Raw genomic sequence first — 20,092 nt, 5'->3', positions numbered from 1 at the left:
ATCATAGATAAACTTACAGGTAGTAAAGTTTTCCAGCAGCTGGAAGCACTCGTTTCCTGTAGTCTATTCCAGAATCAAGCTGGACTGTGCTGCAGTATTTCTAGAGACCAAAACAAAGAAAAAAAAAAAAAAGAAAAAGAAAAAAGAAATTAGCTTTCCTTGAGTCAAAGCTGTATCTACTATTGTCTGTGATAAACCATCAGCATGAATATCATATGCAAAACTAAAATTCAAGATCTAAAAGCTGAAGTCTCAGTTGCAATTTTTGAAGCGAAGAAATCAGCCGAAAGTCACTCACATGTAAAACAAAAAGGTCTATTGCAAGTCCATCAACTAAAAAATGAATATAGACTAATAGTCACATGGGATGAAATAAGGGTGGGTATTACTCCTCTATAGGCACTGCTTAGTTGCAAAAATAATTATTTTTACATTAAAATATATATATTTTGAAATACAAAATTAGAAGCACTAAAAGTTTAACGGAACACAAATTCTAGCAACAAATGAAAATACTTCTATTTTATAAGCTAAAATTAATTTAATCTTTCTCCTTCTACTAAGTAGAGTAAATATTTTATAACACAAAGAACAAATATGTGAACCACACCAAATTTTGCTGTAAATGGAAAAAGAGTGAATAAACAAAGCTCTGTAGCTAAAAGATTTTATTTCATTTTTGCAGTGTCTGAATTAACTCAGAAAAAGATCTTTTTTGCTCACCTTTAAACAGCCTGTAAGATTCTAAGTGTGATACAGATGTCCCTGAGTAGTTACAAGAATTGCTTCTTAAAAAACTTAAACCCAGCTGTACTAAAGGGTGCTTTTTTGATTCAAGGCCTGAGGCTGAAAGCAAAATTCTCACTAGTATCAATAAGATCAAGATTTTACACCGCCCTCACCCCCACAAAGGGAATAGCTCTGCTTATCTGTCATGACTACTTCCAACACACACAACTTGTGGGTGTTAATAAAGCAAAACGCAAAAGAAGCTATCGAAGAAAGAGAGGAAAAGTTTTAGTATTTTAGAAAATATAGCTCTATTAACAATTTAATTAAAGTAATGAAACTTTTTTTTCTTTTAATGTAATTGAACACCAGTAAAATTCTTCCATTTGCTAGAATCCACTAAATCAGTCTGCTTCTTCGCTGCACCACTGGTTGCAAACTATTGGTTTAATATTCTTGTTAAGTGTTTCATATTCTGCATGTTGGAATTTTTCAAAGCCTCCTTGAGGCCATTCAAATAACAAAATTGGAAATGTCAAACCTCATTCATAGCAACTACATTGCAGGGAAAACATTTGGAAGAACTATCATCAGTGATTTAAGGAACAATGTCCCTTTTGAACAAATGCATTGCATAGGACACAGATCACAAATATCTGCAGGAATTACTGAGATGACTCACTGCACTAATTTTTTGCCCTTAGCTATGAGTGAAGGCTCTGTACCTACTTTAAACCTCCAACTTCTCTGCAAAGAGATACAGCTGAAGAAAGAAGGCAAAAAAAAAAATCATCCTGAAAGCACAGAATCCCAGGAAAATCTATGTATCTTTAATTCCAGTAAGTGAAAAAGCCATGCTAATCAAATCATTATCTTGGACTAAGGCTACTGCAAACACAATAGCATTGGTGCTACAATATTATTATAATCTATTCCCTTTCTTTTTGTGGGAGCTCACAAAGAAAGAGAATAACAGAGCAGAAGAAAAAAGTTCACAGGCATGTAATAATATGCACAGGGGAGGGAGGATGTTTAAGCTTTTCTTCAGCATCAGTCTGGCAGCCAAGGCCAGAAGGAAGATTACTGAAATTTCACAGCAAAGCTAGTTCACTTAGCTTTTATTTGCCAGCATCTTTCCACCTAATTCCACCTTATTTTTCCAAAGGAGTAGATTAACTTAAGTACTTTTTTCTTTATGTTAGTAGGGGGAAAACCCTACAGAATACTACTAAAGCTTTGAGGATTATGAAATTACTTAGATTAACTTTAGATACTTGCATATTTAGTAATGCCATTAATCATTATGGTTTGTTTTTTCCTGAAAACAAGAGATGGGAGTTTTACATGAATTCAGCCTCATCTCTTTGGCCTTCAAGTTAGATTTATAAACTCTACTGCTCCCTCAGGGTGTTGTGTTGCACATAGTGAAAAGTGAACACAGACGCACATATACTTGAGAGTATTCCATGGTTATGGTAGGGCTGAAAGAAAAAAAGCACACCTGAACACTGTAGCTGGTGTAAATTTGTTCCCTGATATTTACAATGGTGCTGCAGGCTCAGCTGCTAATGACCAGATTACACATCCTTCACACTCAGATACAGACCTGTAGTGAGCTATACTATGCAGGTCAGTGCAGCTTGATGAAACAGAAATGGGTGCCCAGTGCTACATGGTTTTAGTCCACTTGTGTTCCACACACAAACTTGTCACTCCTTAAGTGCACCAATAGCTTTTATGACTCCATGACTTAACATTACACTGAATGAGTTTTGGTGGTAAGAACCATGGAATTGAAGATGTAAATACTATGAATACAGCCAAAGAGAAGATGCCTCTTTTTTTGTCTTCTTTCTCTTTTCTCTGTCTTTGAATAGTATTATCACTCTTCAGGAAAAACCACTATCATTAGTGACTCTAAGTTAAAAAGAACTAGTGTGTTAAAAAAATTATTTTGTTTTCATCCCTTTTAAGCTACAAACATTGCCTAATAGAAATATTTCCGTCCTTATAAGTTTTGTTTGTGTGTCTGTAATGATGTACTATTTCTGCTTCTAATTCAATACAACATGATACAGTTTATTTAAAAAAAACCTGTTAGGTGTAAGGCCTTTCAGCCAAAAATGCAATAGCAGAATCCTGTTCAGAGATCTATAAACTACAGTTAATATAGTCCTAGTGATGTTTTGCTTCCTTAGGAGGCAAAAGTCAACTGAACCAAATATAAACAAAAAGAAAAAACAGAATTGTGATGTACAGCAGTTTTCTGTAATACACAGTGCAAGCATAAAAGCAGGGGACAGCTAACCAGAGCTGAGAAATACTTAGTACTTTAAAAAATATTTGGCATTTTATTCCTTGGAAGTTTCTAATTAATTGACATGTTTGGCCTCTCCAGACTGATGCTCAGGAAGGTGCTCTGGCCATTTAGAGATCATATTCGAAATACAACTAGAGCAGCCACAGGAATTTCCTAACCCTTCTACAGGTTCAGGTGTCTATCCATGCTCATTGCTAATTATTTTCACTGAGACTCTTCAAAACTCACCCACAACTATTGTGTTAAGACAATCTATGAATATACATAAAATGAATGGCTCCTCCCATTAAACTCAAACATCGTAATCTGAATCACAACATGCTCTCTGAAAACAGCCCTTTAAGACATGATTCCTGCAGTTAGATTTTAAGATTTGCAGGGTAGGAACAACCCTTCCTTATGTATATATATGAGTACAGATCCATAGGTATTAATGAAAAATAACAGCAAAACAACCCCCAAACCACCAAACAGAGGTGGGAAATGTTATTTACACAAACTGAGCCCTGCACAGTAGAGGAGAGAAAAGGCAGCAGCAGCGAACGGAAGGGCAGTAGTAGGAGGATTGCTTTCACTGCCAGACAATAACACCATCTCTTCTCCAAATGTACCCCTGGAGATAGTTCTAAAGGGAGGTGCACACATGGTCACCCTTACTCAGTCAGAAAGGTCACAAAGAAGTTATGTGCTGAGTAAAGATCCAAGTTTTCCTTTTGGGGTTTCCTTTGCCAACAAGGGTACCCATCACAGTTCTTTGTTTCTGCACACATAAACATTCACTTATCTGTTTCACAGGAAGGCAGAAGGAATAATATTCAAAATTTTTTTTTGAGATACATGTTTTAAATGTTTAAAAGACAGCACATAATCAGAATATATAACAAAAGAAAATAAAGCATAAAATAATGTAACTATATAATAATATTATAATATAAATACAATAATATATTATATATAGCAATATATAATAATAATATAATAAGGTAATAATATAAATGTCCAAGATAAACACTTAAAATACTGCATATGTGAGTATCACAATGCATCTTGACTGCCCTTCACAGGTATCAGCAACATTATTCTCCTCCATTAAGGTTTGAAAAAATCAACATTATAATTCAAAAATCCTAGAAGTTTGGAGAGGGGTGATGAGATAGGCTTCTCTACTTTTTACCCTTCAGCTTCTTATAGCATAAGAAGATCATATACAGAAGTTCTACTTTCTCCATCTTTGGACTTCCTCATCCAGCACAGGACTGATTAAACCCTACGGATGTGATTGCATTCTCACACTCACTAATCACCATGAAATCCTAATCAACAGTCAAGGAACTAATTGGAGTGCTGAGGTTGTTAGCACTTAATTGCCAAACCCATAACTGCAACAATTCGTTTCCATTTCTTAAGATGGAGTTTTAAATTTTCAAATTTCATTTTGGGCTAAAATTCTTTTGAAATAAATACTTAATAACGAAGCTACAGTCAGTCTAGTAGAACCATCCGCAGCTTCCAACAGATTTTTTGTTCCACTGAGATATTTAAAGTCTGACTTACCCTATTCAATTCAAATGCATAAAATTAATTAGTTATACAATTTATTTTGAAGTCATTTATGTATTTATGTATACAAAGAGCAAATACAATTACAGAATTGAAAATGCAATTAGTAAGTTAAAAATGCAGTGTAAGCATGCAGTCATTTCCACTGAGTGTCACAAAAACTATTCCAGAAGGAAAAAAAAAAGTTTCATGGCTCAACTCAAGATACAACACTTAAGACAACCATCTTTAGATAGAATAGATAAAATCAGACTGTCAACAGACGTACTTTAGAAAAGTTACTAAATACAGACTAACAAATACATTTTTTTCCAGTAAGCACCTCTGATATTCCTTTATTCCTGCAAAGACAGTAGCTATTAAAATGTTTAACTGCTCAAGAAATTAAAGCACACAACAGATCAGGACAGATTATTATGAAGAAAGAAAGTTCAGAAAATTCCAAAAGGTAGTCCAAGTTAGATGGACAACCTGCAAGTTCTCAAGACGTGTGTCACACGTGTCTCCCCTGTGTCACAAAAAGCCCTGAAATGCTTGAGATGGCCTCGTGGTCCATAATAAACACTGCACTAAGTATCATGCGCCCTCTGAGCTCACATTTAGTGACCAGCTGCTAACACTTGATAATGCAGGTGAGTAGATATTTCTTAACCTTGAAGATCACTGTAAGTCAACCCAATTACCATTCTCTGCTCTGAATTTTAATGATATTAAAGCAAAAAACCGAAAAAACCCCCAACATATAAATCAGACCACATATTAGACCACAAGAATAGACAAACTAATCACCACCAATCCTAATCAACAGCCAAAGAACTAACTGGAGTGTTCAGATTAGCACTTACCTGTCAAGCCCACCTATCTGAGGACCTCCAGAGAAGGTACAGGGGAACAGAGATACAAGAGTGCTTCAGTTTAGGAGGATCATCACCTTAATTCCCACACCTGCTGGGTTTCCACCCTTTCTCACCTGGGTCAAACCAGACACCTGGAAAATGCAGTGGCAGCACTACATCTGCAGTATCAAATGTTCATTTTCCATATGAGCAAAGAAGAGTCCAGTTCTATCCCCAAGCAGACAAAGCTGCATCAATACTCTTGGCCTCTGAACAAGCACATTAGAACACCTACTGTTAGTAACCATGCCTATCTAAGAAGTGCAACTTCCAGCCACTCTTTCTGAGGAAAAGGAATCACAATTTCCACATAGGTCTCATCCTCCTTTTCAAATGCATCCTTTGATTTGATCTCTATTAACAATACACAGGATCACTAATACTCCTTTCCTCCAGCAAATGGGAAAATAATTAGATCGTTCATTTGCAATCACTTTTCTAATACATTTACATTCAGCCTAAGATGTTCTCCCACATCACACACCATGCAGACATGTGAGTCACCAGCTAACAGCAAAAGAGTTCCTCAGGTAAACAAATCTCACCAGACTTAACCATTTTTATTTTTCATTATTTGACTCCATATAGTGTTAGATTATCAACTAGAATATTATTTCTTCTTTCTTAAAATTCTTCCTTAAGCAATTTCAATAAAAGCTTTCTCCATCCAAAGGATACCATTACAACTGGCATTTTCCATAACCATGGTAGAAAAAGAATCACCTTAAAAAAAAGTGTAGTATTAATGAAAAAACGATTGCTGATCTACAAAGCATACCCACAGGTTTTTAATTCAGAATATATATATATAATAATACTAATAATATATATATATAAATAATACTCTGCAAGTGTCACCAACATGTGACAGGCACCAGAATGTGAAATTTCAGAATGCCACTGGTCCATCACAGACCTGTCCACAGCCTGCTGAGAGAAGTGTATAAGGGTAAGCGCAGTTTCCTCTCTGGTGCAGCTCTACAAGATCAACTAGACTGTTAGTCACAAGCATGCATGCATGGTACAGGTGAGGGACCTTCAAAAGGCTGCTCCTTTTATCCTTTTGTCTTACTTGAAAACAAACAATGCATAAACAAAAAAATGGAAATTAATTAACTTTGCAGCACTCCTAACTTTCTTCTCTACTAATCCATGGGAGTGAGATGTACTCAGGGAGAGGAGGAAGGAGAAAGGGAATCACCAGGTATTTGGCTGTAGAAAAAAACTTGGTCCAAGCATTGTAGGATATACATATAGTTTTTGTCTCCTTGTTCAGATGTTGTTGAAACAGTAGACTTTAAAGAAAATGTCAATGAATCCTCATAAGCACTATACATGACCTCTGGGGTAATTAGCAATCATTCAAAAGCAACAAGACTAAAGTGTTCTATTCTTTATTACTGTCAGCTCTCTTCTTGATCAGCATTTTAATAAAGATGGTTCATTGCTAAGACAGTTTCATGAATCAGTCATAATTACATTCTGACATGCAGTGAATAGTAAAGCAAAACTAAATATCACTTCATCAACCTTTCTAACCTTTGTGCAAGTATTAACTGTAAATAATTTTTACACAATCTTACAACAGAAAATCTGCATATTTCTTAGCTTTGTACATACTCTACCCTAACTGAATTTCCTGTGACCTATACCTGAAAAAAAACCCCAACATTACAATCAGGAATAATTACTTATCTGGCATGATATTCAGGTATTGCCTTTCATAGACCAAATTAACTTCAAGCAGAAAAGGCTATTTGCTCTACAAAACATGCAATGCTTTACAGGGTTAACTAAGGAATTTTTTTACAGTCTTTTCTCCTATATTCTTTTGCAATAAGGAAATATGGGAAATCACTACAATAGCCTCAAATACTTTATACTTATTCCAAATGCAAATACTGTAACAAAACTTAAAAAAAAAAAAAAAAAGCCACATAAAAAACCAAACACCAAAGAATCACATGAACAAATTTTGAGGAAAACACTCTAAATGTCATCCAAGAATCCCGTACAATATCAGGGAAAGTAATCACTCTTTGGTTGATTTGGGATAACAAACATTTTGCTTGTGAATTATTTTTCATTGGACTTAGAGCACAAAGACCTGGGAAAAGAAATATTGCCAAATATAACTTTTTCAATCAATCTTTTTCTTACACTTGTGACAAGAACATTTAAACTTTAAACTGAAGAGTTTAGCAGAGATAAATTGAGAGGCAAAATTCATTCAGTGAAAGTTGCACAAGTTTACATTACAGCCTTCAAAACTCTAACAACTGAGAAACCCCACCATTCTTGCTACCACAAGGAACATACGATCTATTGTACAACTTTTCAATAACTTATTTTAATGTCTAGCTACAAATCAGCTACCCCCTAAGAAGAGGAAAAATAGACAATTAACTTGTAAAATAATGGTGCATGAATAAAAAGAGAGACTCTTAAAATGTACTGTTCTGTGAATAGTATTTCAGATATTCAAACAAAAGTGAAAGAATTCAGGAGGTACAGATGTGGCTGTGCCGGCTCGGAGACAAGTAGCCTCTCCTTTTTCCAGTCAGGGAACAGAAGAATGGCAGAGTAAACTTCCATGCACTAAGAATTACACTGAACAGTGCTCCTCATTTCACATCACTTCGGAAAAAATCTTCCTTGCAGAATAAGAATAAATACAAAAGATAAAAAACCCACCTGCAAACCACAAATCACTGCATAACACCCAGTTTTGCTAAAGGACCAGTAATGACTGTAACTTTCAATCTCCTAATAAGCAAGCTGTGGCATTCTGTGAAAAACAAACGCCAAGAGTTCACACTGAATTTATAACATGATGTTTCGTAAGCTAAGGGTCAAATTCATCCCAATACATGTACTTCACTGGAATTATACCCTGGACGAAGTTATTTGTCTAGATTTCTTTTATACTGTTGTTTTTCTTTTTAACATTTGATTTGTATTTCTTTTCCTCAGTATTAGCCTTTGCTCCTGCCAGAACTGTTGGCAGGCAGGGAAAAAAAAAAAAAAGGAAAGAAAAAAAAGTAGTCATGATTTACGAAACTGAATTTCCCAGAATAATAATAAAAAAAAAAAGTGATTAAGTTCTAAACAAAGGCTAAAGATGGCTTACGCTTAGCTCTGATGAGGTCCACTACCTCATTACCCACAACTGAAAACTTCTGATGCATTTTGTTTCAAGGGAATCCAAAAGTCCTTGCTGTAAAGCAGGCTGGGGGGTGCAGGGTCCATTCACTCTTTCTGTATCACAACCATTATGTAAGAAGTATAAAACACTGCCTTTATGCTGCCAAACCACAATGACTCTTCTTACATCAAAGGGGTTTTGCCACTAGGGTTTTTTTTCTCTGAAATTTATTCAAGCCAAGGGCAGGGAGACAACAATTCATACACGCTAATTACACCTAATTATCTATTCCTTTTTTTTTCCCCTTTCCACCAGCTTCGGCCAGTGTTATTTGCTATCTGGGTTTCTCACAACCTCCCCTTGCCCTGTCCATCCAACTCAACAGCAAAGTCTTTGAAGAAAACAGTTGTGGCTTCTTAGAATCTTAACAATATAAGGTTCAACTCAAATTAAATTATTCTATTATTAGTTTTGACACATTTATGTGTTAAATATGAAGGCCTCTTGGTTAATTTGGCAAATTCCTCACATCTCTTCACAACTAGAATTGCTGGTAACACCCTCTCTTGTAGGAGCTTCTCCTCATGCTTTCTTTTCATGATCTAAATGAAATGTTTATTGGATTAAAGTTCTTCTCTGCAGACCTCCACGGTGGCCTGTGACAAAGAGCTTAAAAGCTTTATTAATTGGCTCGGGCTTTTTAGGGGGAGGCAGGACCTCATTTCACATTACATCACAAGCAAACAGAACTGCCACGTGTAATTAGACTAATTTATCCTGATACAGCAGGAACCAACTATTCCATATCTATGATATGCTTTCACTTACTCATTTTAATCAAGGAGCAAACAAACCAAGCAAGAGCTCAAGAAATCCTAACAATTAAAGAAAGGAAGAAGGCAGGAAGTCTGGCACAGTGCTACAGTAGCAACTATTTCATCCTAAAATTAAGTTTTGATCTGCATCTAAATAAACTGTCTAGAAGAAAGTATCTAAGACAGATATAAAAGGTAAAGAAACTGAACAGTTCATCCCTTGAGAACACAATAAAGCAATAGGTACATTATAAAACAGTTACATGCTCTGAACTACAGAATTCAAATAACCCTTGTGTTTAACACATACACAAACACACAGAAGCTTAGAAGGCTGAATGCAGAAGGGATTGGTAGCTTCTAATCTGACACCTTGCTTTCTATGTACAGCACTTTATTACTTGATAGTCTCACAAATTTATCAAACTAAGATTTCCCAGAAATTATTCTGAGGTTCAAAAATACTTGCAGTACAAAATACTTGCAATCATGCTGTATTTCCTATTTTTATTTTTTCTGTGTTTAATTAGGTACACTTCACAAAAGATGAGCACTTCTATTACTTGCACAGAGAGAGAACAAGAACAAATGCTCCTTCTACTTAGGAGTTTGCTTGGTTACATACTAAGAAGGGAAACAAAAGGCCCAACATCTTCAGTAATGAAAAAGTCAATTGATAGGCGAAGCCATCACAATATCAAAGGCCTAATCCCTGCAATTCTGACTCAGGTGACAGTTCACAGGGGTCAGAGTGGCTGACACTGACCTCAAAAGCAGGTTTTAACTATTCAACATACTGAAAGCTGCTGGGCTATCACACCATTAGACTGGAACAAACTGACAAATCAATTTCATCAAGGAGATGACTTTTTTGGGAGAGGGGGGAAGAGAGAGGCAGATCCGCCACTCAACAAATCCCTGCATTTCTCACACAGGTGGTTGGACAAAAGCTGACTGCACCATCAAAGACATTTTATATCTACCAAATGCCTTTGTACAAAACTAACTCCCACAATTTCCTTAGGGGCAGCTCTAAATGTTTTTTAAACAAGTCTTTTTCACATTCTCATACTAAGCTATTGAAAACTGAAAATACTTTTAAATTCCCCAGTTTCCTGCTTTGTATGAAAGGGTACACTTTTAATTAAACCACAGCCAGCAACATTCTAAATAAATAATCATTAATGATTTCAAGAAAGACAGGGAAATACAGCATATAAATAATGCACTGATTTCTATTTGAGAGAGGTGTACAATGCTTACTTACAGTTAAAAGTTGTTTTAACCAAACAGTTTTAAAATAAATAATTATTTGGTCCCTAATAGCAGAAGAAAAAAAAAAAAAAAAGTGGAAAAAAGACACTGAAAGTAATTTCATGTCCTACTGACAACAGATTTCTGGCTGATTCTTCCCATTTACTCAAAGCAAAATGCAGGTAGCCAAAGCCAAACATTTTTTTCTAAAATTGGGTCTTTTAAAGTTATACTCAGACTATGAAGGGCCTTAAAACATTTTGAATTTCAATTAAAAATTAGTCTACTGCATGAAGAAAACCTGACAAAACACAGAAGTGACACACTTAGTATTTCAACACAGCTTGACATTTTGAAGCTTCATGCTACACTTCCAGGAAACCTTTGGAATCACAAGAACTGCTCACTCATATTACAAACTCTACACAACAAATTATTTGAGGAGCTTTCCTGCCTAATTTTCCAGAGAATGAAACATTGAACTAGCCATTGAATTAGAGTTAGGATTTCAGAACAGTTAAGGGTTGATGTAAATGTCTTCATTTAAATATTGCCAAAATGACCACCAAAACAGTAAACTAAAGCATGCTTTCTCTTCTCTTTTTCCCCCCAGGAGCCTCACATATCTTACATCAAGTTGTTAAAGCTCTGCTGAGGGGCAGGAGGGCTCTGCAGAGGGATCTGGACGGGCTGGATCCATGGGCCAAGGCTGGTTGTATGAGGTTCAATGAGACCAAGTGCTGTGTCCTGCACCTGGCTCCCAACAACCGCTTGCAGGCACTACAGGCTGGGGACAGAATGGCTGGAAAGCTTCACAATAAAAAAGGACCTGGAATTAAAATTTCTTCACCAAAACGGTTTGCCAAACAATGGAACAGACTGCCCAAGGAAGTGAGATACCATCCCTGGAGGAAGGATATGCAGATGTGACACTAGGGGACATGGTTTAGTGGTGGATGTGGCAGTGATGGGTTAACAGTTGAACTCCACAGTCTTCAAGGTCTTTTCCAATCCTAACAAATCTGTGATTCCAAGATACATAGCTCTATTTGTAAATCAGCTTCAAAACATTTAGAAACTTTGTATAATTCTTTCAGGTTGAGAGTAACGATTTTTGGAGGATTTCTGCTCTCTGCATTTGAACCAAGTTAACTGTGAGCAATGAATGTTTTTCTCAAGAACTGTCTTTAAAAAAAAAAAATCACATAGGAATTCCACACACTTTAAAATGCTCAGCAAGAGATCCTGTGAGATTAAAAGCTCAATCAGAAGAGACTGAATCAAATTACAATTATAGAATTAAAAGATTTTTATTCCTAATGCTTCTTATCTCTGTAAAACTCCTATCTTTGTAAAATTTCATGGATTGAAGAAGTACTCTTATCTGTTGCAGAAACTACACCCTTTCATAAGGAATACTGGGTTCCAAAGAATTACAGTCACAATGATGAACTGATCAACTCAGAGTTTTTCCCTGTTTATAAAAACCTGGAGTTACAGGATTAAGGAATCACTGAAAAAATACATCTCAAACTATTTAATATTTCAAAAGAAAACACTGGGATAAGATCAGAATTGAACAGGGAACGCACACAGGACAGGAAAAGCTGCCAGTGGTGTTACTGACCTGCCCAACAGCACAAACCTGGGGCTTTTATGTGGCCACCAGCTGTAGGATCTGTAGCTTTCATGTAGCTCTAAAAACTGGAACTTTTCAGTTGCAACCCCACACAACTGTCACTTGCCCCAGTAATCTACCACCTAGAAAGACAATATGGACAAACTTTGGAAGATAGCTGTATCTTCCCTAGAGTACTATTTTACCCTTTTGCTTATTCCACAGAAACCGTTTTGCAGTTATCTTTGTAAGAAATAGGAACTCAACACAGATACTGGAATTCCACAGACAGAAGAAAATAAAAACAAAATTGAGGATGAACATGGGTAACTCTAGATCTAGGGAAGAAACCATTACTTTTGATCATTTGAAGACAAAAAAAGATATTTGTGTAACAGTTACCCAGGTATCTAGAAACTATGTGTTCCACTGATGAGGAATGAAAAGAGCCTGAAACCTATTTCAAGTGAAGCATCTCTTCACAGAACTATACTGCCAATACTTTCCATTCATTCCACCTTCCCAAGAACATTTAAAGCAATTTGAAACTCCTGTGTTGAACTTGAACTACTTTTAGCGCTCAAGTCTTATTTTAAAATTTATGATCATAGAAGTTCCTTATTAAAAAAAACAAACAAAACCAACCCACCTATTCACTCCTGCTAAACCCCAGACAAAAGCCCTCTGGGAGGCTCTGAGCCCAGCTGTCAAAGCCAGTACCGGGGACAGGTCAGATGAGACCGACATTACCACAGGCACACACAGCTTGGAGTGAGGGAAAGGTAAAGAAGACAGAAAATCAAACATTTGCAAGCAAACCATGCAGTATTTTCCTTCACATTTTCATGAAAATCCTAGAAGAAATCGTATTTACATTTCCTAGTCACAGAATTATGCACAGGTGAGGCAGAAGCTACTTTACCCATTCACACCAAAGCCATCACACATGGGCGAGGCCTAAATCTGTATTTCTCAAACTGCCAAAGCCAGAGTATCAATGTAGTTCTATCCACACCTTTGTAACATAAAGGTCCACAGTAAAATCTTACTCTAGAATACATTCCAATGTGATTTGTAAATGCTGACTTCTGCTGTATTGAATTAAAAATGTAGATTTTGATATTTTTTAATTAATAATTTTAATACTGTGCCCTTATCCTTCCACTTTCCAACCCGGGTCAGAGAAGCATTTTGTGAATAAGCTTTCTCTGATCCACCCTTTGGTTGTTATGTCTTTGGGAAAAAATAATATTACATTGGTAATACTTACTAAAGTGACATTGAAGGCACATATGTTTAGAGCAGTGTTAAAACACAAAGGTGCTGAGAAAAAGAATGACGACAGCAAATCCAGTATTTTAGAAAGGCCCTTGTGAATTTTGTTAACATTTGCTTCTCCCTTCATTCATTATGATGATAATATTAATCTGCCTCTAGTCTAGGTTGTGCTACTTGTTTGTTTTTGCAGTACTCCATTCTCTAGACTAAGCCACCTTTACTACTTCTCTCAGCATTCCATCTGCTCCCTACTAAAATTTTTTGATTACCTTCCCAGTCCTGATGAGGTGTTCTGATGCACAAACTACATTTCACATTTTTTTAATTCAGCTAGCTAAAAAGAGAAAAAAGAAACTATAAATAAGCATACATGATAGGTATTCTTAAAGCTTGATGATCACTGAAATGAAAGAGCCTTATGTTTATCAGGGAGAAAACTAGGAGTCAACAAAGAAAGACATATAGAAAAGAATTATTTGCCACAGTTGCTGCATTTCAAAAAGCAAATGCAAATGCAACTTCTATGCTTGAAAATACTTCATGATTGGGAATTCTCATCCAATGCAGCCAGTTACAAAATAAACCCTTTTCAAGAATCTGAAACAGAAGTGGTTGGTCATTTATTTTTATGTTCCTTACTTTTTTAAAGCCATCCAAGTAAGAACCACTCTCACTGGTAACCTCCCTGACTTCTTACACAGCCATTCTGAGATGCACAAGAGTGCCACAGTCAAGTCAATGGCATATTAACTTTTAAACCTGGTAATTGTACAAATGTCAACATTAGATGGGATTTTCAAAGGTTCTTAGGCAATTAAGCAATCTTATGATTCTGAAAAGGCCCACTGAAAATGCAAGGCACTGTCAGCTGCTTTACTGCTTACCACCTGAACAGAAACATCCAGTCAATGCATCAATTCAGCAATTCCAAATCTCCTATCACAAAGCCAAACCTACCTAAATTCTACCTTACAATTCTTTTATCCTAGATAGCAATATAGTTAACATCATTTATGAATTTATTCTAGCAATACTTCTGTGAGGCAGAGAAACACTGTCATTTCCATTTTACATGTCATGTCAATCCAGGCAGAGCAGGATACGAGAGCTGTATGTTAGCCTTCAATAACATAACAATACAATTGTAGCTGGAGAATAAAAAATATCTGAAACTTGTCCAGAACTTTAAAGTGTCATTTCAGCTTATGTTCTTTTTAACAGCAAAATAAGCACCAACTGTGTTATTCACAGAGGAAGGAGCCTCTATTTTTAAATTTAAATGAAGCTTATTGGAGTTTTTGACCTCCCACAACACAACACGCAGACCGAAGGAAGCTTGCTTCAGATCCGCTGCTTGTTGAACACTATGTGAAGCCTCACAAACAGCCATTGAAAAAAAAGTATTTACACACAAAAAAGACCCAGAAACAAGGTAATTGAGGGATACAAAACAAACCCTACTTTCTTACATCAAAGTAACAGCAAACTGTTCTAGCATTATAAATGTAAGATATCCACAAGTACAAATAAACAGTATAAATGTTAGAGGGACACTGTTTCACAGCACACATGCACTAGCAGGAAAGCCTTATCCAAACAAACACTTTCTGCTGCCCTGTCAAAAAGATAACTTTTTGTCAGGCTAAGAAAGTCCAGCTTTAAAAACATGTTAATTCCAGAAGGAAAAAGTCCTCTCTTGACTTAGCTTCAATTAGTTTTGCTTGAAATAGTTAAGGCAGATATATATAATCTGGAAATTTGCATCAAAACAATCCTCTAAAAATCTTCTACAAATTCATTAAAATAAAGTAGGAAAAACTGAAAAGCATTGAACAAGTGGCTCTCCTTACCTTCAGCACAGCAATGAATGGTACAAAATTAGCCCTCTGAAGCCCATTTTTATAGAGATCTGAAAGAAAGAAAATCAGTACCATTTTGGTACTTAGTCTTATTAACATTGGCTTGTCTTCTAGTCTAGCAAATAAAACTCAGTGTTGCTAAAGACAGGAGGAACAAAAGGCAGTAAAGGAGAGCTAAAATCCATTTCTCTTCTTTCACTGTATGCAAATTCAATACAACATCAAGAAAGAAAGGAATATCCTGAGGAAGTGTGAAAGTGGCAGGGAGAAAAAAAATTACTTAGATCTCTAATGACATATAACTAATTCTAGCAGAAGAAATTACAACAGCATCTGTTTTAAAGTGAGGGTATAAAAATATTTGTAATGCTGGGTATACACTGGTATAGATTTTAAGGCCAAACTATGCAACTGCTAAATCCAAGTAATTGGCAGAGTGCAAAAACTCGCATAAACTAAAACTACACTTTTGTCTTTACAAAGGCACCATCATTCTTGCTCAGTGCACTGTGGTACATTTTATCTTCTAGCAATTCTGCCAGGTACACACCCTCTTCAAAAGCAAGAAATAAGATCACCCCTAAGGCCAAAAAAATAGAAAATTAAATTAGTATGTAAACTTAGGCAAAGTTGCTAGAAATACTACTGAATAAAGAAAGAAAAAAATAGTATGTTATGTAACAAAATGCAAATCTGCATCATCAAACAAAATACAAATTAAAAAAACTGCAAAGCAGCATTTTCATCGTACTTTTCTCTATATATTTATACAACATAAACTTTCTTCTCTGAAAATTATCCATCTGCCCAACAAGTTCATAACAGAATGACTTCTTCTTTGAAAACACAATCACTTAAAACTGTATGACGTTCTGCTCTGTTTCATTAATATTTGGAAGCCTTATAAAAAGGCAGCTTAACACCTATAACTGACAGAAGGAATGAATAAGAGAATACAGACAGCTGGCAGAGATATCACCAAAATTTCACACAAAGCACATGCCAGGTTATGATTATCCTTTATATTCCCCATAAGGCCTGAAGGCTACAGCTATACTAAAGCTTTTATGCTTTACCAACACCTCACAGTGGACAGAAGATGCTGCACCCATGAGACACCACCAGGGCACCTACAGAATGGTTTTCACAAAATTGGATATGTACGTGGAACATTTAGAAAATGATCAGCAAAGGCAATTCCGTTACCCTAATTACTAACAAAGTTCTAGGAAGCCATGTATCATGCTCATTCCCAACTCAGCCAATCAGGATGGTCATACATTTGTTAAAATACATAGCAATCAATTGCATATTTACTTGCAAAAATCAGTGAAAATGTAACAGTAGTGTAAGACAGATGCTCCCATCAGTTCTTCAGCTAAGAGGGCTGTGAGCTTTGTATCATGTCTCTGTTTGAAGAGGATCAGAAAAATAAACAGTAATTTTGGTGGAGACATGAAGCCAGGACTCCTCAAATACAACCTCAGTATTTCCCCTCACATTCTCCTGTTCAACACAGTTACATGTATCACTAATGGTCAGCAGCTGGGCACATCTGCTCTCTAATGAAAAAGCCACTTTTCCCCTTTGCATCCACAAGAAACTAATCTCTACATTCAGTCTTAGATATTGGTGTGGCATATTACACTAGCCCAACTCCCTTTCCTGCAGGGGGACGCCAGATAAACCATGAGCATGCAGGAATAGTGACCAGAAAAGAGAAAGGCATCAGCCAACACCTGGACTGTAACATAACTCAGCTCTGGAAATGCTGTTCTTGACATCCTCTGGGGTACTTAATACAGGTGGATGTATTTCAGGTTAATATATTTCAGTGTATAAATAATATATATATATATATATATATATATATATATATATATAATGAAATATAATGTATTTCAGTGACTTAATATATATGAAAAACATCCAGACAACAACAGAGGTCACAAAATGACTTCTTGATTTAAAACATTAACTACAATTCTCATGCTATGATAAAAAATTCTCCTGAACTTTAAAGTGCAGTGCTTCAAAAATGATGGCTCTCAAGCGAGTAAAGACCAGCATTCAGTCTATCTGAAGTCGGCGCAATTACAGAAGGTACAATTTCATCTTGTTTGTGCAAAAAAAGGAAAATAAGCCAATGGGAAATATTTTGTCCCTTAAGAAAAACATTTGGGTGGGATTTTTTTGGTTTTTGTTGGTTTTTCTTTTCTAAGATAAAGCTCATTGTAGAATTGCCTATCATTAGTGACTTTTACTCAATTTGGGTAGGAAAATTAATGGTTGCTACAATTAGAAATAAGGTAACTCCTCAGTATTTGAAATTGATCAATCTGAAATGTCACAAAAGTTCATTCATTATGCTAACTGCTAACACTATACAACACAACATTTTTCTCCTCTACAAAAACTTTGTTACTGCATGGTTATAACTCATAAAGATTTGGTGACTTCATAGAAGAATCTATTTAGCTAGTCACTATAAGTGACTAGTCACTATAAAAAAAGAGGTAGAAATGGAACAACTGTCCACTTAATTCCCTCAAACCACTTAATAAGAATATAAGAATAGCATCTTGGTGACTGGCTCTCCTTCAGGCTGGTAGACTACATCTGCAAATTTCTGAGTTAGAAACTGGGAAGGAATGTGATCTCATTTCCCTTCTTTTGAAGGATCTGATCTTTCCCTATCCTTAAACACATTCAAAACAGGTGCTATTTTACCCCTCCTCAACTGCCCCGTGCCCAAACACCCTCTCACTGGTTTGGATAGGGTAGAGATCAGAAAACACAGAAGGTTTTGAGAATGGTGGAGGAAGGAACACTCTGAGTTTGAGATAAAGAAGGGGAAAGATTAAGTGAAAAACCTTTCTTCTTTAAGAATAAGAAAAAGCAGGGGACAAGGTGGAATATCCCTGGTTTTTGCAGTCTGGAGAGTTCATTAGTATTAAGTACTGTATGACATAAATGCAATTGTTTGTAAGATACTGAGATTCACTGGATTTGGGTAATACTGGTAGAATGTTTGTTTTTACCTTCTGGCGGCCTGTTAGATGTTGCCACAACGACAACCCCATTTTGGAAGAGATTTTCAAAAAGCTGCTTCAGAATCATGGCATCAGCAATGTCAGTGACCTGAGAAGACAACAGATTTGTTTTATCTTGCTTTCAGCTTCTGCTGCAATAGATCTGCAAGTGGCTTTGTAGCTAGGAAAATGCTTGTTAGTGAAAGCCATGGAAAAAGATTCTAATTATTGCTTGGTGAGAAAAAAATAAAAGGGATAATTAATAAGCAGTGAATGTACCATAGTCTTTCAAAACTTGCCCACTCTTTATTGCGGAACTCCACCATTTCTTTACCAATTGCTAAATTATTCCGTGTTAACTTCTATTATAAAACTACAGGTGGGAGATGCAGAAAACAGACCTAAACATTTAAGAGCCTACTTAATTAGGAACAACATAAAAAAAAAAACCCAGAAGATAAAAAGAGATACACACCGGCTGTTTTACATTTCTATTACCTTTGAGGCAAAGGTTTGCAGAGGTGAATTTAAAATGGTCATGAGACTTCGGAAATAAAGACAAGTAGCCAACTATACATAATCAGCTGCTGTTGAAAATAGAATGATATGACATAGATACTATTGTGTGATTGTTGCAAAAAACAATTCAACAGATGGCCCATCACAAAAATAAGCAATTTCATTGTTCTTTTTAAGTGCCTTCTATTACTGTCCATGAATAATCAAAAGGCAGGCAGTCACTTCCAGCACAGTCAGCCTCTTCTAACCTTCAGGCACAAAACACGAATGAAAAATAAAAATGGGTAGGACAAGTGATACTGGGGAGGGGTAAGGAAGAAAAAATGACTACAAGATAAGCCATTAAGTAAAATTTCTTTAAGTACCTTAATTTTAAAAATTTAACAAACTTGCTTTATAGTAACAAGAAATAAAAGGATACAGGAACAATGCTGTAAAAAAAATATAAAGTTTTTCTGAAAAAACAGCAATTCATATTTTACAGGAGTTCACCATATGTTAATACATAAACCACCTTTATGATCATTACACTTGATTTTCCTGAAGTCCCTGTGGTTATTAAAAAGACACTTGTTGCATTTTGGCTTGCCAAAATAGACCCCAGTTCTGAGGAAATAAACCAGCGGTGGCATGCTGAGAATTATACACTCCTATTACACAAGAGATTGACAGATTGCTGTGCTTTCACCACCTTAGATGTGTATGCTGTGATGGCAAAACATGTGAAGAAAGATTTTACCCAGCGTAATGTTTTCTTCTACTCCACACCCCTCCATCCCCCATAATTCTCCCACTCCTAAATGACTTTTCTGGGCAGAAAAAAAAAAAAAAGATAATTCTACACTAGAGACTTAGGCAAAAGACTTATGTTAAATTTCTGGCAGCTGGTTTTGAAGCAATAATTGTTATTCTTAATGAACAATATATAAACACTAGTTTCCTTCTTCCAAAGATTTTTTCCATTCTGTTCTATGAATGCCTTAATAGGGATTTTTTTCTCCCTTTTTAAAAAACTAACTTTTACACAGTCTGTAACACATGGCTTGGATTTGCATATCTCTGCTCCC

At 35.9% G+C, this 20,092-nt stretch overlaps 1 protein-coding gene across 4 annotated transcripts in view; it reads right to left on the bottom strand.

Annotated features, from left to right (window-relative positions):
* Positions 1-20,092, bottom strand: part of AFG1L (AFG1 like ATPase) — a 66,453-nt gene that overhangs the window by 24,884 nt on the left and 21,477 nt on the right. For all 4 annotated transcript variants that reach the window (XR_015283079.1, XM_086876733.1, XM_086876732.1 and 1 more), the window contains exons 6-8: positions 18,516-18,615; positions 15,466-15,524; positions 18-100 (exon numbers count right to left, since the gene is read on the bottom strand). Coding sequence is in view for 3 of the 4 variants with exons in the window: in XM_086876733.1 (XP_086732859.1) it covers positions 18-100; positions 15,466-15,524; positions 18,516-18,615 (242 nt within the window). In the remaining variant the exon portion in view is untranslated. The remainder of the gene's footprint in view (positions 1-17; positions 101-15,465; positions 15,525-18,515; positions 18,616-20,092) is intronic.

Source organism: Cyanistes caeruleus, chromosome 2 (genome assembly GCF_971803275.1).
Source record: "Cyanistes caeruleus chromosome 2, bCyaCae1.hap1.1, whole genome shotgun sequence".
NCBI classification, from domain to species: domain Eukaryota; kingdom Metazoa; phylum Chordata; class Aves; order Passeriformes; family Paridae; genus Cyanistes; species Cyanistes caeruleus.
This window is presented reverse-complemented; position numbering and strand designations above follow the sequence as displayed.